This window comes from Perca flavescens, chromosome 8 (assembly GCF_004354835.1).
Source record: "Perca flavescens isolate YP-PL-M2 chromosome 8, PFLA_1.0, whole genome shotgun sequence".
NCBI lineage: Eukaryota > Metazoa > Chordata > Actinopteri > Perciformes > Percidae > Perca > Perca flavescens.
Window position 1 is genome coordinate 27,702,525 of NC_041338.1, and position 17,579 is coordinate 27,720,103.

The window sequence follows — 17,579 nt, forward strand, 5'->3', positions numbered from 1 at the left end:
CTCCTGATCCTGGCAACAATGAAGTCCAATTACTGCCAATTTATGCCTTTCAAGGTGGGGAAAGAAAACGCATGTTGCCTTAATTTGCTGCTCCTTTTTCAGTACATTTACAATATAGCGATGCAACAAGGACCCCCATTTCCTTTGCAACTTTTTTTTTTTTTCTCTTTCTCTGCTCAAATAACAATAAGGTTCTGACAGTATCTTTATTGACCATTGAGAGCAACTTTGAAAGTTTCAGCACAATCATCTTTGCCTTTATTTTTAACAGATACAATCCCATTAATAGTTTTGCATTGCCAAATCTCCACAGCGCTGTCAGTACTGGAGTATGGTCTAGCTACACCACTTATCTATTCTGGGATAGGAAGAAAAACAAAACAAAACAAAACCAACCTCAGGCTCGTTTGTATATCTTATTTCTTCAAACCAATCACACCGGACGTCAGGCTTAATCCCAGCAACGTACATCCGGTGAGCCAGACTATCCCCTTATACACCTATGTAGCCATCCCTTAATTCTCTCCTAGCCGTGGTGTGTCCAGATTTCTACCATTACTGAGTCAATGTCTCCATCTACTGGCAAAAAGCATGAAAGACATGTAGAGCCCAAACTACATATTTCCTTCTCATTTCCATCCAGACGTAAACAGTTATGTTGTGACACATTTCATTTTGTAAGATGGTTTATTGAATCATGCAATCCCATGTCATATCAGCAGCCAGTTACAGCCATACATCTGTCAACACTTTGCAGTATATTAAGGCAGGAAAAAATAAAAACAGACTATGTACAGTTGACATCTTACAGTTCTTTAGAACATATACGGTTGTAAACAGTGACCACAGCTACGTCTTATCCCAGGATGGAAAATGCACACAAGTGGTTTCTTAAAGGGAAAAATCATCCACAACAACATATAGCAGAGACAAAGTGTAGTGATTTTGTTGTGTTTTTGTAGATACTGAATGTTACAAGATGGACTTCTCTTCAGTATCACATCAACTATTTATTCTTGGGTGACAGTACTGAACTAAACTAGTGGCTACAGTAGGTGTTGCATGATGAAATAAATCAGATTAAATGCATTTTACAGCATGGGGACAATAATACAGTGGCAGAGTGGGAAGCACTATCAATAATGTTCTTTCTATTGACATTCCTACATAATACTGACCGATAAAACAATTGTAGTTTCCTCTTTGATGCCATTTCTATCCGTGCAGCAATGGGGTACCAATACATCTAGCAACATCTGATCTACACCAACTACGGCCATTGCTTCAATGTCTCTACTAAAGCTTTACTGTACATTATTTGAATACACCAACCGTGGAATGAACATAAGGCACTTTGATGTGAATAGCAGCTGAACTACAACCTAATAGAGGCTTCATAGCTATTCTAACTCTGCACACACGTCTCTTTAATCACCAACTCACTCACTCTTACATACTGTAGCTATCCATTGTATTATTACATGCCCCCCATTTTTTGATTCAACTAACTAATTTACTGTACTGTGGGTGTTTTGCACATCCAGATATGGCTATATTAACGACACAATCATGCAACAAGACCTGCTAATCTTTGGCCACTGATCCTTACAGGAAAAACGAGCATAATACTTTTGGCAAAAATATACTGTGTGGTCATTTTAACAACAAAAGTCAGCTTAAAAAGGTCTATTAACACAGTTTCATTATGCAGCTATTACTGCAGGAATGAGGGCACTGCATTTTTGTAACTGTGAATGCACCGCTTTGTATTAAAATATAACAATTCACTAAAATAAAGCTGAAAAGTAAGAAAACATTTACAGTAAGCCAACATTTTGGTACATACCAGTAACAAAACTATTAACCGTTTGTGCATAGTTTTAACATGAACAGAGTCAGAGCTACAGGAATAAATTCTGATATGCAAAACGATAGATTCTAGACAGGTATACTATAGACACAAGTGGATCCTTCATTACTTATATAAGAACCAGTCATTACACTGGGTAAAATGTGTTCACTGCAGAAATTACATTTAGAGATATATAGTTCATAGATTCACATACCAAGATCTCAAGAATACTGTTCAAAAGGCAATCAGTTTGAATCATGATGCTAGTGAGAAAACAATACAAATCATTCAGCAGGTACTAAAGTGAGAGTAAAAGTTCATTAAGTGGATAAGTTTACAAAGGAAGTCCAAAACTGATGTTCAGAAAGTCCTAACATCTTCAGAGACTGTGCACCATGACGTATGGTGCTGCTGCCGTGGGTTTTTATTTCTGTCGTGCCTTTGAACTCATCTTTCAGTCCCACCAAGTGCTCCATGACTTTCATTTCAAGATTAACATAGTTCCTTCACTATTTGAGTCTTCACACTCGAGGCTGCCTTCGGGTAATTGAAGCAACAGTGCATAGTAGTGTGCTACTGAGGTATCCTGTACAAAGATATCCACTTACGAATGTGTTCTGGGGTCAGACGGGCTCTGGAAGGGAGACCCGACGCCTCACACGTAGATCCCCCCTGGGTTCAGGCCAGAAGTGAGAGGGCTTTGGAGGAGCCGGAGGTGACTTGACATCGTGTGCGAGGACACGGGGCGCTTCAGGGAGCCAGACAGGGGAACTAAATCTGAGACTGAAAAAAAATAAAAATAAAAAATAAAAATATATAAGCGAAAATCACAATCTAATTGTATTTCAAAAGGTTCTGTGCTGAAAATATATAGTCAGATTTTCACACTATTGTTTGTATCATTGTTTTGTTTTCAAAACTTCCAAATGTACTTTATTAATACAAATTCATAATAAATATCAATAAATTACTTGATTAAAAAAAAATACAAAGTGCTGCGGATGCTGCATGATATCTCTGCTATGGTGCCACCAGGGGGCAGTACCGAGCCATGCAGAGAATTAGCCGATGCAGTGAATGTTTTTTTTTTATTTTTTTTGGGGCTTTTCCGCCTTAAATTGATAGGACAGCTTAGGTGAGAAAGGGGAGAAAGAGGGGGAAGACATGCAGGAAATCGTCACAGGTCGGATTCGAACCCTGGACGTCTGCGTCGAGGCATAAACCTCTCAGTATTAGTGCGCCTGCTCTACCCACTGGGCCAATCCGGCCACCGATGCAGTGAATTCTATGGCCAGGCACAAAAGCGCTAGCTGATTTTACACACACACACACACACACGAACTGGAAGGTTACTAGAAGGACATGAACACTGAATTCATTACTTTTCATAATTGGAAATCCATCACCATTAAGTTTAATAAAAGAGACCTACTGCGCTAAACAATGCAATAATGTAAAGTACATGTCACGCAATCGGAAAAAAAATATCTGGGCTCTTTGGGGAAGTGAGATATTCAAGTGAAGATTGTGTTAACTGTGTTAACAGATTTCAACCAAAATCAAGTACAAGTAGGCGTAAACTGTTGACCATCACAGTTACTGCTACCAATTAATTGTTTCTCCATATGTTTCAGACAACCATTTCTTAAGGCAGTGGGCATGTGGAATACTTAATTATTCATAGATGTGGTGGGAAGTTCAACTTCACGTTTATGGTTGAACATTTGCATTTATTTCTGTGCTTGCAGGCTTATTTTCTAAGTGTGTAGATAACTGTTCTGCCTATTTATGCCTTTGTTTTGCAAGTTGGATATGCAGCTCTTTGCTTCCAAGCTTAGTTTAACAAGCTGGTGGTTACAACGCGTAATGCACTGCTCCAGTCTAACCTCAAACTTGCTCCTGAAAGTCTTAATTATAATCTTAATTACTATTAATCACTATTTACATTGTTGGTCCTACATTACTGGTAAGTTTTTTTAATAACCAGCTGGCTGCAGGTTGATGTGGATCGCCTCTATTGCAATGGGACAGCTCTCCCGTTATTCAGTGCTCTTAGATTACGTGTCAGCGCTCTGCTAGTCTCCTGTAGGATGACAAGAGCTTTGGTCCAACGAGCCCATCACAGAAACTGCTGAGCATACGATAGAGTAACAGCGTGATAGAAGGAATGAGGGATAGACGTAGAAAGTAGGATGAATGAATGACGCCAGGTCTGCCTGTATCCAGGCAGCTGTTGGCATGGAGACTATAATTGCTACTGGAGTGGGTAAAAACTAATGCTGTTGTCTCCACTACCCCCCCCCTCCCCATTTCCTCTATCACAAGCTCTCTCACATGCACACACACACTCACACTTTATTGTTTCCCCTATAATTGTACAGACCGCCAGGCCAAAAATAACACTGGTTATACATTGCGTTTCCCCTATATTCATTCTGCAGCAACGCACAGCCATGAGTCTATGCACGAGGTGACTGTCTGTGGTTAGCGCACGTCTGTACAGTAACAGTAGGACAGTCGAGTGTGTTATCTAAACTGCTAAAGTCAGTTGAGCAGGTGAATAACGTCAGTTATATGGTTACAAACTCAGCTCAGTAGAGAAAGACGGCGGGTGTCTGTGTTTTTAGCGGCGCTGGAACAGAAAATATTTGGTTAAAACAGATTAGTGGTGCTGTTTGCACTCATTGTTCTCCGTGATGGTTGCTACAATAGTCTCACATTGCCAGACTTTCCTTCACAGTGCTGTGGAAGAGGGTCTGGCGAGTCCACACAGCATTATGGGATGGGAGAAAAACGTGTTTTGGTTTATTGGCATTTCTTTAAACCAATCACAATCGTCTTGGGTGCCTCTGCAAAATAGCCTCGGGAAGGAACCTGTTTTGGTTCAAAAGTGGTTTTAGACGTTCAACAAAAAAAAAAAAAAAAAAAAAAAAAAAAAAAAAAAAAAATCAGTTTGGGCAGATAGTCTAGCTAGTTGTCTGGATTTACCCTGCAGAGATCTGAGGAGTAGTTAACTATAGTCCTCATAAATTGACTGGACTTTAGAATGTCAACACCAAAAAAGCGGAAGGTGACGGACATCCGGCGGAAAATGAGGGCCATCCGGCGGAATTTCCGGCGGCATCTGAACAATCCCGAAAATGGAAAGATCGTCGATACAGACTAGCTACAAAGTGATGTAATGTAGCGTTTCATGTGGAGTGAGTGACTCGGTAACAGGCGAACCAGCTTTAAAAGTTATTTTTAAATAAGTGCTGTGCGGAAACACTGCACTTGAACACTAGGCAGAGTCATTTTCTCTCAGCAGGGTGAGAAAAATAATAAGTGCCCTAATGGAACATAATGACTTTACTAATGCACAGGCCAACTTCAAGACAAACTGCACTTCATGCAAAAATAAGTTGTGTGTCGCCTGTGTGAATGGCAGCGTTTATTCTCAGACAGTATGCACTTTGACATACAATTAAGTTGTAATTACCGTCTTGGGTCAGACCAGTTCAGATTGGTTAGACCTAACTGACCCCTATGTCACCGACTACATACTGTACCTACAAGGTCAGTTTCTTACTTGTCATTTAAGTCAACAGCAATAGATACCTACAGTAGGCATATACAACACTATATGTGACTGTACTCTCATATTTGCAGCATGTCCAGAGCCCCAAGTTAAATATTTAACTCCAAAAGGATATTCCTCAAGAAAAATCCACTCATTTGATGTTTATAAGAAAAATGATATTACCTAAACCATGACTGTTGGGAGTACTTTCATCCTCAGTGGGTTCGGCCGGCAGCACTGTGACTTTGGTGCCGGTCTGCTTGATGAACTGCTGCAGGTTAACCTGCCTCAGCTCCTTGGTCAGCTGTTCCAGCTCGTGCTGCATGTCCTTCAGAGAAACATGAGAGGATTAACAGCTTGAAACTGAAATCTACAGGTACAGATTATATGAGCCCATTAGTGCGTTCCATTTGTACTTGGAAGTCGGATTTTTCGAGGTCAAAGTTGGAAACACGCCTCCTGACCTCGGACTTCCGAGCTCGGAACTCTGATAACCTCGCAGTACCCAGAGCTCAAAATCCAACATGGATGCCCCGTGCATCAACAGTTGTGAAAGCTGTACTAACAGTTATTAGCACGTCCTTATTTATGTCTCACTAAAATCAGTCGTACACACAGTCCTGTCCAACTTTATATCTGTGGACATGTTGTTACGCTGTTTGTATGCACAAAAAACAGTGTAATCTGTTGTTATCAGCTGGCATTGCTAACAATGACTAACCTTGGCTAGAGCCTATCCGACTCGGGTGCGACATCATTTGTGACTCCGGCTTCCACGTTGCGAGGTAAATGGAACGCGCTTTAAGTTTTAGTATTTTGATGTCCAGACACAAGCAATATTACTTTAAATCTCCAAGTCCTTTGTCACTTGTATTAGATTTTACCCAACTCTCTTCAGCCACAGAAGGCATTCTATAATCTTTTTTCCACACCCACATAGTTTTCCCCAAGACCTGTAAAACAGACTTTGAAGGGTAAAAAAACAAGAGTTCCCATTTAAACTGGCAGGGATTCATGTTGAGGGACGATTCAGGTGCAAAGATGCATTCTTACTGATAGATTGTCTCCCTTACCACTTCATCACCCTACAGCACTATTTTGTTTAAGATAAAAAACTAAAATATAAATAGTCAAATGCAAGAATATGTCTCACCTGCACTTTCTTGCTGTTTTGTCCAAGTGACCTGTCCACAGCTCTGCAGCTGCTCTCCAGCTGGACAGCCTGTCTCTCCTGGGCTTTCAGTTCTGCTTTGACTGTGAGCACCTGAGCCCGAACCTCGGCCTCACTGATCCATTGGGTTTCCTGCCGCTCCCTCTGCAGCCGCTCCTCTTCCAGGCCTGCCTCTACACTCTGATGGGGCAAAGGAATAAACAGATATGGAAAAAGAGGGAAAGCACCTACTACAATCACTAGCACGATAATAGATAGAAACTATAATGAATAAGAACCGACTAGGGAATTAGCTTCTTTTTTCATTCTTAGCTGGTTAAATTTATTATCTTTCCCCAAAAGTACAGGCTTTTTTTTATTCAATATCCCAAAATAATCTCCCACACATAGCACACCTGTACCATTGCCAGCTTTTCTTCAATCTCCACTTCACAGCCTTGCAGGCGTCCTCTTAGCTCCTGCAGTCTTTCCTCCAGCTGTCTCTCACTCTCTAGCTCAATCTGCAGCTCAGTTGCCCAAAACTCCTCCTCCTCCATCTCCACATCGTTCTTTCTCAGATGCTTCTCCAGCCTCAAGATCTCCTCCATCTGCCCTCCTCCTCCACCTGGGTCCCCAATGCAACCTCCGCCTCGGCCCCCCCGCCCTTCAGCCCAGGCCTGGAGCTCAGCCTCATAGGCCTCCAGCTTTTTCTCCAGCACACTGAGAGTCTCTCTCTGTAGACCGACCAGTCTGACCAGCTCTTCCATGCGACAGGCCCACAGGCCAGGCGATGCCGTCCCGATGGCTGGCCCTGCATGGTGGTGATTCCCACCGTTTCCATGAAGGAGTCTTCGTTTAGCCTCGGCCTCGCCGACGCGCCCTCCGCCCAGTATCTCCCTAAGGCCTCTGGGTGCACCGGTGAACGTCAGAGATTTGCGGCGCGGTTCGCGGCGGCGGAGGGAGCGATCGTTGGGATGACGAAGCTTTGCAAGGGGAGGGAGGCTCTGCCGATGCAGCCCACGTTCAGGCCCCCTGAGAGGTGGTCCTTCTGAGGGGGGTCGTTCGGTCAGGGAGGGGCCTGTGCGATGCAGGATTAGCTGGACGTCACCAGCATACTGGCCCCAGGTGTTCAGAGAAGCCACAGGGCTCTCATGAGGGGCTAGGTGACGCTCGGTGTCCCGCCATTTTTCTACCAGAGTGTATCTCCCAGTGCGACCTGTAAAGAACAAAACACAAAAAAAACAAAACATGAATTGTAACAGATTCTTATGCTAGTAGGTGGTTATGCCAAAATGCAAGGGTTTTAACTTTTATTTAAAGCTGCTTTTAGCAATTTTGACCACCAGGGTAAAAGATTCCAAAACGAACTCACAGAAACGCAGCCAAGATGCAACGTCATCCTATCTAAAGGCCGTTTTGTGCTTCTGCGTTGAACAGGCAGCGTACCCTCGCACACCCCTCTGCGTCTACGCCGGACCCTACCCCCTAGCCTGACATGCACCTCTCGAAAAACGTAACTACGTTTTGTCACCTCGCAGCGACGCATGTCGCTTGGCTGTGGCTTGGTAGCATTGCATTCCCCCGACTCATTTCCTGGTTCCTGTTCTCCATAAAACATGAAATCAAGGAGAGTGTTAACTTTTCCTGCTACAGATTTCCCACTGTGGTCAGAAAAGACAGACGAGACACTTTGTTTCTCTCACTATGACTCTAGAGTCTGTACTCGCTCCGAAGCTAATCACTGTCACTCTCTCACTCTATCACACACTCTCCACCCACACACACTTGCCGGCTCAACGCACACACCAGCGCACAAGTCAACATCAGGCCACTTACGTAGGCTACGGCGAAAGCTCTGCGTGGAGCCATAAAACAAGCTTAACTGTTAAAATAACATGGTAGCAAACTACTGTCTTCTTACGCATTTAGCAGACAAAGAGCAACATTATCATCCTTTTGGAGTCATGTTTCTTGCCCTTCGAACAATTCAAACATTCAAATTTTTCAACCAGAATGTCTGAGTGTTGTTTCTGAAAATAACAGTTTAAGAAGTGAGATGCGAGCCTTAAAAAGGAGCAGGAATAGTTGTGACATCACTCCCGTATCGAAGTCCGTACGGCTCGTTTAAAGGCACCGTTTCTGAATACTACTGCATTTCTTAGTGGATTGAGCATTTTAATACTTTCAGAGTATTTATATAGCACCTCAACCTGCTTTATAATGAAAAAAGGACAAAGAAATTTCACTTTTTACAATATGGGACCGTTAAGACTCAATTATGCAGTATATACACTGGAAAACACAACAATCAGCAAAAAAGGCTAAAAGCTGCGTAGAGGTGCAGTGTTGGGTCTTTCTCAGTATGTTCGGCACTACGAGCAACCCTTTCACATTCAGATTTTTTTAATGCAGTTAAGAGGAAACCTAGACACAACACTTGTAGTATTGTGTAGACAGAAACACTTGTAGATGCTAAATAACTAAATCAATATCTGATCATTTCACATGGTGTATATGTTTTTAATAGAAAAAAGGCAGAGGAGGGGGCTCAGACATGCTGCTTTCTCAGTTTGGCAGAAGACAGAGATGAGTCAGACTTTCCCTCCTCCTACCATGCGCTTTGTGGGCAGTAATGTCAATACAGTCTGTTCAAGTGCCCCCGTTCCTGGAGGAGCCATATGGGGAAGGGGGAGCTTAGATCCAAGAAAGTACCAATAAAGCCTCTGACTATGATCTGTAGCCATGTACAAATACAGGTTTACTTCATAACTTCTTTTCAGTTAACAAAAGGCAGTTTGGCATACTTAGATTAAAAGTTGTCGGTTGATGAATGCTGCTTAACAATACATTTGATGAAAAGGCTTCAACTATTTTACACTTTCATATTGTCAAAGTGTGAAGAAAACTTAAACAACAAACCAGAAGTACACAATCCTTTGTTTCGCTCCACTATTTGCCAAAAATAAATATTGCTTATTGTTGACAGCTAGTGTAGTGACTTCAGGCTAACTTAGAGTCACTGGGAGGCTGAAGTCGGGCCTGGATTTCTTGTATGACGCGCAAACAAACAAAAAAAGGCTGAAATCTAAAAAGTAGGTTTAGTAAATCTTGTTTAATGAATAAGGTAAACGTATTATAACGTATACAAACTCAATCAAAATAATAACAGTGGTCAATGGAAACTAGCGGTCAACAAAAAAAAAATACGACGACCCACTCACTTTCCCACCCACAGGCGAAGAGGTGCTTAAATCAACTAGTGTCACCGCCCGTACCCACGTGACCCAACTCCTCTCACATCTCAGGTGCGCTTGTGTGTGGTTTCATAGTAGGACATTATCTACCTATGGCCTGTGCCAGCGCAATCACTACTTCCTGGCAGGTGGTTGCCTCAGTGACCCCACAGACGACCCTCTGGACTCCATCCACCCAGACCTTGAGCTCCATGTTGGGTCAGAAGCGATGGAGCCGGTTGTGGTGTGTTGGCCCCGGCATTGTTGAACTCTGAACACACTCCGGCTACTTCACTGGGGAGGAAACACAGGGGAAAACAGGAAGAAGTTAGTCAGGATGTGCTCAAGGCCACGGTTAAAATGCTTAGTCGCCTTAAAAAGGATAAAGTCTTAACAGACACATGGGAATGCAAACAGTTACACCTGTGGTAATACCTTCAAACACAAGTAGTCAAAGAAGCACAAATATACAAGGTTGAGTCAGGCTATTTTAGCAGTAGCTTATGATGAAAGGATAGTCCAGCGGAGAATGGACTCATACAGCCAGGCATCCCAGGACCAGCTGGCCATAATGCTGCTGTTTTGCTCTTCTCTATGAATAGGTGCATGTCTGGTGGGGGTGCAGGAAGAGTCTACCAGCAGACATTCCCAAGCCCAGTTCCTGCTTTTGTATAAAGAATTACATGGAAGCAGCGAAGACAGATCGGGAAGATAGACTCTGTGACACAGAGAGGACAGGAACAGAGAGTGAAACAGAGAAGGCATAAAAATGTAATTAAAAAGAAAAAAGGGAGAGCGAAATGAATCATAACACGAGGGAGTTTAGTAGGGTTTTGTTTTTGAGGTCAGTTATTTTCACTGTTCTGTAACACATGTTATGAGTCATTCGAACAGTTAATACGGAGTATTCTATGTAAAGTATTCTCAGTTGAGAAGCGCTGTTGTTCTATTATGACTGCTACTTACGGATTGCGGATGCATTTTAAAGATTCAAAAAAAAATCTGCTATCACATTATAAAGATTTACAAAGCACGTGTGTTTAAAAAGGGGCTGTACTTAATATTCAAAATAAGGGGTTTGGGATTGCCCCAACACGGCTCTTACAGACCATTCCCCAAACTCATCAAATAACGCTTTGCCACGGCCCTCCGGCCCATTATTCCACTACATCTTTACATAGCAAATAGTTATTTCCTGCTATATTAATGTTCTGAATATCGAGTGCATCCCCTTTAATAACTACTGACATAACAGTGTATAAAAAGCCCATCTAGGGCGAGGGATCCTTCAAAAACGTTCTTCCAAGGACAGTGTACTGAGAGAGAATGAATGGCATCTCCCCAGATCTGTATCACACTCATTGGATCTAACCTTCACTGCACCTACACTACTGAGTCAAAAGGTCCTTTTGTTTGCCAACCCCCCACCAATTACACCTCCCCCAGCCCACGTAGTCCCTATACACATTCACAAAGTCATCCACACCAGCCTGTCCTACACACCAACAATTGCTTTTCTAAATAAGGCAAGGGCATTAGAAAGTGCTGCAAGGTAACATTTGTAGACTTTAAGAGACGGAGCTGCAGCTAATGATTATTTTCGCTTATTATCTTTTTTTCTGGTTGATTGATTATTTACTTTAATAATCAAAAATACCCATCACAAGTTCCCAAAGACCAAGGTGACACCATCAAATTGCTTGTTTTGCCTGACTAACGGTCTAAAAACCAAAAGTGTGGAGCAGCAACTCTTCACATTTGAGAAAGTGAAAACAGCAAATGTTTGCCATTTTTGCTTATTAAATGACTAGGACGATTACTAGAGTACTACAATTGCTTTTTAAATGTTAACTGACTAATCATTTTAGCTCAGATTCAAGTGTGCAGATGTAGCGTGTGTGTGTGTGTGTGTGTGTGTGTGTCTCTTGATCACTCTATTCTTGGCGTATTCACAGCTGGTAGGAAAGTGCGTTTGTCCTTCATTCAGACAGTCCTTAAATGGCATTAAGGGCTGAAGGATGAAGAGGAACAGGAAAATAGTCACACACAGGCACACTCAGATGTTTCGGCAGTGACCCAAAACACTGTCACAATTTTGCTTTACCCATCTTACAGGCGGATGTGGGAACAGTAAAAGGGACTGAGTGGGTCTTGATGCAAAGCAGGCATAGTGGATCAGCCAGGGAGAAGGTCTGGATACACTGGAGGGGGAAGGGGAAAGTGCCTTTAAAAAAAAAAAAAAAAAAAAAAAAAAAAAAAAAATACTACCTACAGTATAACACTGAGTCAGAGGGATTTACAAGGACCGCTGCATGGAATACTGTATATTGAATCTGCATTCCGTCAAAACACACAGACGAAAAAAAATAAAAATAAAAACTCCACAAAAGAGACAACTGTTCAAACAAAAACAGAACATTTCATGTGCAGTAAAAAAAAAAAAAAAAAAAAAAAAAACAACAACTGGCTGAGTCAATGCCTCTTCCTTGCATAGGCTCAACAAGACTCAGTGGGGCATTTCTAAAGGTCACTTGCTCCGGTCCAGACTCGTAACATTTATATTCATTAACATTAACCCAGAAAACCCAACTGAGGATACAAGCACAGCGGTGTGGGGCAGAGTGCCATCCTGAGCTCTGCAAGCTCCATTCCTCTGGCCCGTCAAAGCCACAGCCTGGGGAGATGCCCGCTCCCTGATTTGTGCAGCTCATCTTATGCCAGAGAGGCATTTCATGAGACGGAGGAGGGCTTAAATTCCGGTGAATTCTATTTAGGCTCAGTTGAGAGAGATGATCAACTGCAGCAAACCGTCAAACTTCTCATGACTCCAGAGGACGTTTGTTTCAGTCTCGTATTGGTTCAGTAGCGTTGCCTCAAGATGCATTCCTCTCAGAGCAGTGAGGTGTGGAGCAGCACTGAGCAGCTTGCCTTCCCGGCTGCTGATGACAATTCTCCAGGCCTACAGAAGCACACCGAGCTGGCAGGAAAAAGGGCTTCAATTGGCTGCTGGTATAAACAACCTACCATATGCTCCTGTGGGTGTTCTACCACGACCAACACACTGCTGTAACATACACCACGAAGAAATACTGTAGGAGCTTAAATATGGCACTGGATTGTTTGGGGGGTTTGGGGGGGGTGGGGGGGGATTTACAGTCTGTCAACCATCACAAAGTGGCTTGTTTGCTGAACATGGGGGTATTTGAGATAAAACAAAATGGGCATTCATTACATTAAAACAAAGCCAAGACTGAGCTTGACTCAGGACAAAGCTTGTAGGGCAGCAAGCAACTGAACCTAGCTGAGAAAAATGATCTCACAGGAAAACCCATAATGTTCCGACACTATTACACCCTGGTCCTTATCCAAATTTGCTGGCCATTGTTCACTGAGGCACTGCAAGTTTGAAGGAATGTACATCCAAGTGGCTAATTCAAACTAGTAAGTGACTAATTTATTAAAGAAGACATGCAAAACTCTGCCACGCTGCTGTTGATTAAAGACAATGGGATACTTCTTACAGACTGAAGCGACAACAGTCTGTTCTAGTACTTAAACCTCCTTGCCTATTGCTAACCAAACTTTAATTCAAATTGCACTCCCTGTAGAGCATCATGTAATTACAAGCAATTTATACACTGCTGTAATTGGTAACAGATCTGTTGTGAAATAGATCTCTGTGAGCAGGCAAAGCCAGACGCTGGGTTATTGTGAAGCACTAGCAGTGAATTGGTTGAAACTAACTGGAGAAATCTTTTTTCTCGCTTTCAATTCCTCCAGATTGTCATCGAGTGCTACAGCCTGGTATAATCCCTGGGCCTAAAAACACATTGGGGTGGCAACAGTATAACATAAAATGTAAGACACGTGGACAAGATGGAACCCCTGTTAAAGTTGAGGGTCTTGCAGACAGTGGAAACCAGATAAAGAAGCTCCTTATCATTAGTATGCCAGCCTGGAGTGTATACAATACCCTGTACAACTGTAAACATTATAGAGCAGGGCAAATACTGTTGCCAGAGACCAGCCTTGATCATGTAGAGTGGAAACTGATAACATCCAGGGTATGCATTCCTGGGCTGTGAGAATGCAACAGGCCATGACTAAGAGACAAGAAAGCTATGGGTCCGTCTGCTCTGTCATCTTAATGGCTACGCAACAGTAGACACAAACTGAATTCAATCTAAAAGGGTGTTTAAACTGGTTTAATCATCAAACGTGTTTGCAACATTCCAAATAGTTTAAATCTTTAAAAATCCCCTCCACTCAAATAAATGTTTTTCTTGTGTTTATATTCCCTAAAATGTCTGACCTCGACTATACTGGCTTGTATCTCTGCAACGTTACACACACACAGAGAGAGAGAGAGAGAGAGAGCGAGAGAGAGAGAGAGAGAGAGAGAGAGAGAGAGAGAGAGAGAGAGAGAGAGAGAGAGAGAGAGAGAGAGAGAGAGAGAGAGAGAGATCTTTTCACATTCCTCTACTCCCTAAAATCTGATGTTCAAAACGTACACCGGTGAAGCTATAGTTGACGCATCAAATTCAAAAGCCAATCACGGTCTTATATGCAAAAGCTGCAAAAGAAACTGCAGCACCGAGTGGACTGGTCAGTACAGAGAGCGTAAACACATCACGTCATCGTAGCGGTGTCAGCCACTGCCAGTTACAAGCTAACAAACAACATAAACAAATAAAAGATGCTAAGTACACGTATCCTTCTGATAAGTCTGCTAGTCGCCGATTTTGGTGCACAACAGACTCCTCATCGGAGTCTGGGTCTGACTGACGCGGGTTCAGACAGGACGCCAAAACAATCGCTGCAGATCTTGAGCCGGCCGCAGAGCGTCCGGTGTGAACAGCCCAATTGGTTAACACGGGCAACAAAAGAAAGCGGGCAGCGCTTCCGCCTCCTGTCTGAACCCGGCGTGAGGCTCAAACATGTGCTGCATACTTCGAAGCTTCATTCATAACGTTGACATTAAAATTCTAAATCTTAAATATGACGACGAATAGGATTACAAAACCTCAAACAAATCTTTGAATGTGAAAAAATGTCATTCGGTACAGCCCTACTGAATCTCTCTGATGTTTCTAGCCATCTTGATGTGCACTGGTCCTTTAACGGTCAACCTACAGTAAGCAGCGGTGGTGGGTGGGGCGGGAGGCCAGATCCAGAATTTCTCAATGAGGGAGAAAGAGTAAATGCGCTTCCAGACCCTTTACAGAGTTTAAAAAAAAAAAAAAAAAAAAAGTGTGTGGGGAAACCCATGTAAAACAAGATATTAAATCATAGCAGAATTTTTTTTATTTGTACTTTAAGTTGACAATCTGAAAATCCGAATAAAAAAAAAAAAAAAAAAAAAGCCTCTACTGTGAACAATGTCAGCCTCCTCTCAGTTAATTTAGTGCAGTCACATTAGCCTCTACACAGTGACAAGATCTAATGCTGCCCTGCAATATAGATGACTGTTAATTAATAAGCAATTAAAGGTGACATCGTACCTCCACTTACTCAGAGGCTAAAAGGCATTTGCAACATTTATTATCAGAAAGGAATGCATTTTATTCAGCACTGTTTCAGTCTGTTGTAGCCCAACTACCTAAAGCACCATAGTAACCCCAAAATATATACAAAAGGAGGAGGCATTGCCCAGCAAATTTTCGCTCTAGCTCCACTCTGAAGATTTGGGTGTTTGGGATTAAACCCACATCCAGTCACGCTACAGGCAACACCCTCAGGTCCTGAGAGCTCTCCAGTGGCCCCTGCCCTGGAGCATGCCTCCATCTTTTTCTCTCTGCCTGGCTGATATTAAACTATTAAGCGCTGGAGCGGGCCTCCCTCATTTGGGAGGTCAGTGCTGGCAGGATCCTTAACATCTGGACCACATTCGGGCCAATAATGCCGCCTTTGTTCCCTTGCCATATTCACTGCTCACTAGCCAGCATTGAAGAGCCAGCAGGGCAGGCAGCCGGCTCCTGCACCAGGGAAGAGGCTCAGCGGGGCAACAAGAGGCCTCTAGCCAAGGTTTATATGTTACAGTGGTTTGTAAAACATCATCTGGTGCAGAATCACACTCTTGCATGTAAGCATTTATAGAATTTTTTTTTTTTTTTTTTTTTTCCTCGAACAGCAGCAGAAATGGCAGCCACACACAAAAAGTGGCTGAACTTTCCAGTGTGTAGGTAGTTCTTTGCAGTCCGGTGCTGCTGTGCCATTATGAAATGCAGCAATGAGCACTGAATTACAGGATTCTGTTTCTATATTAAAGCAGCCTTCTAAGATCCCAAAGCATAAGACTGGGAGACATTAAACCTTGGCTGAGTGCAACAAGTCCACAGGTTAGTTCAGCTACACGTGGAGTAGGTTTCAAAGTGTAGAGCACAGGCACTTGAGATAAAATAAGTGATTTTTTTTTTAGACAAGGATTCTGTTAGGATTGTGATGTGTAAAGATGTTTAAAACCATAAGAGCTCGTTACATTTACAGAAGATGCTAAACCTGATGAGACAATCCTGTATAAAAAATAAAAAAAAAGGGCAAAGCAACATTTTAAGTGAATGTTCTACAGAACACCTAGGCCTGCTAACATAATACTGCAAGATGATACAGTCGGAATCACCCGAGAACACCTAAAATGCTTTTAACTGACATTATTTCTCATAGTAACATATAAAGACAACAATAAAAAACAGTATTAGCTTCATATCTCGGCATTTAACATCCTGAAATACATAGTACATTACATACATTAGCATTTTAAGCAACACTTCACCTATGCCTTATAGTGTTGGTGTCGAGTGGGAGGAGGCTGAAGAAATGGCGATAATGGGCTGTAGTGGGTTCAGAGAGTAGCCTAACTATTCCACTACAGAAATGTTTCCGTTATCTCAGCCTCACAACTAGAACGGGCTCAGCTGCAGCACATTCGGCTATAATTAGGTTGGTGTAATGTGCTTACCTTTATGGCGCAAATAGGATTCAACTCAGTGTTTCCTATCGGAGGAGAAGTTTAGAGGGAAAACACAGGTAAAAAGCGTCAATTCCGCAAAATGTGTCCTTCACCACTGCCCAGTAAATCACTTCCAACGAACTGCGACAAAGTAACGTTTTGGCTGCTGGACAAAACACAACTGAATAAAAGGCTAAAGACACATTCAAAAACACATTATTGACGTGTTGGTCCTCTGTCCGAAAGTTTGTGTCTGTCCTCTCTGTGCGCTAGTCTTTTGCGGTCTCACCAATAAGCTGCGGAAAATGCCCCTCTCCCCGTTTCATTACTCTTGCTGGTAAATACATCGCATTGGAACTGGGACACCGCAAGGCATTGTGGACTGTTTAAAGCTGCAATACACTCTGAGGGAGGGGGGAGAGAGAGGTTACCTACAGCCAACTTTTACACACATCCAGGACATCTAAACCAGAGGTTCTCCATCTTTTTTTCAGCCAAAGACCCCTTAGAAAAGAGATGATATACTGGGAACCCCCTTTCCCTTGGAATAATTTAACCCAGCCCCATTTAACCTAATTTGTGATGTATAAGAACAACACAAGAGGAATGTATTAGAAAAATATTAGACATGTAGCATCGGCCCACTTGCAGATTCTGAGAGTTATAGATTTGTTAGATTAGAAAGTAATTGATTAACTATTTTAGATTTTAAAAGAAATATGAGAATTTTGGTTCTAAAAACCTTTCACAAAACCACTGGCAGAGTGTGTGTGTGTGTGTGTGTATAAACATATACATAGTGTTGAAAGTCCTGTAGGATCTAACAGATTTTCTGC

At 42.5% G+C, this 17,579-nt stretch overlaps 1 protein-coding gene across 4 annotated transcripts; it reads right to left on the minus strand.

Moving 5' to 3' along the window:
- Positions 1 to 668: 668 nt before the first annotated feature.
- rassf8a (Ras association domain family member 8a) lies at positions 669 to 17,121 on the minus strand. 4 transcript variants are annotated; one of them, XM_028585531.1, is made up of 7 exons: positions 17,033 to 17,113; positions 16,753 to 16,787; positions 9,906 to 10,088; positions 6,978 to 7,777; positions 6,565 to 6,762; positions 5,595 to 5,739; positions 669 to 2,635 (listed from the first exon to the last, which is right to left on the minus strand). In XM_028585531.1, exons 3-7 carry the CDS (start codon positions 10,006 to 10,008, stop codon positions 2,508 to 2,510), a joined length of 1,374 nt encoding a protein of 457 aa, XP_028441332.1. In that variant the 5' UTR covers positions 10,009 to 10,088; positions 16,753 to 16,787; positions 17,033 to 17,113; the 3' UTR covers positions 669 to 2,507. The 4 variants fall into 4 exon arrangements, with proteins under 4 accessions (XP_028441332.1, XP_028441334.1, XP_028441335.1 ...); XM_028585533.1 differs by lacking the exon at positions 16,753 to 16,787 and having other exon boundaries at positions 17,033 to 17,121; XM_028585534.1 differs by having other exon boundaries at positions 6,984 to 7,777; positions 16,753 to 17,114.
- Positions 17,122 to 17,579: the final 458 nt, after the last annotated feature.

What these genes read in the sequence shown, in the direction of transcription:
- rassf8a (XM_028585533.1), bottom strand. Translation starts at nt 10,008, where the DNA reads ATGGAGCTCAAGGTCTGGGTGGATGGAGTCCAGAGGGTCGTCTGTGGG. An exon ending in AAAAGCTGGCAATGGTACAG is followed by an intron (nt 6,763 to 6,977) that starts GTGTGCTATGTG and finishes TTGCCCCATCAG; the next exon opens with AGTGTAGAGGCAGGCCTGGA. An exon ending in TCCCAACAGTCATGGTTTAG is followed by an intron (nt 2,636 to 5,594) that starts GTAATATCATTT and finishes ATTTTTTTTCAG; the next exon opens with TCTCAGATTTAGTTCCCCTG.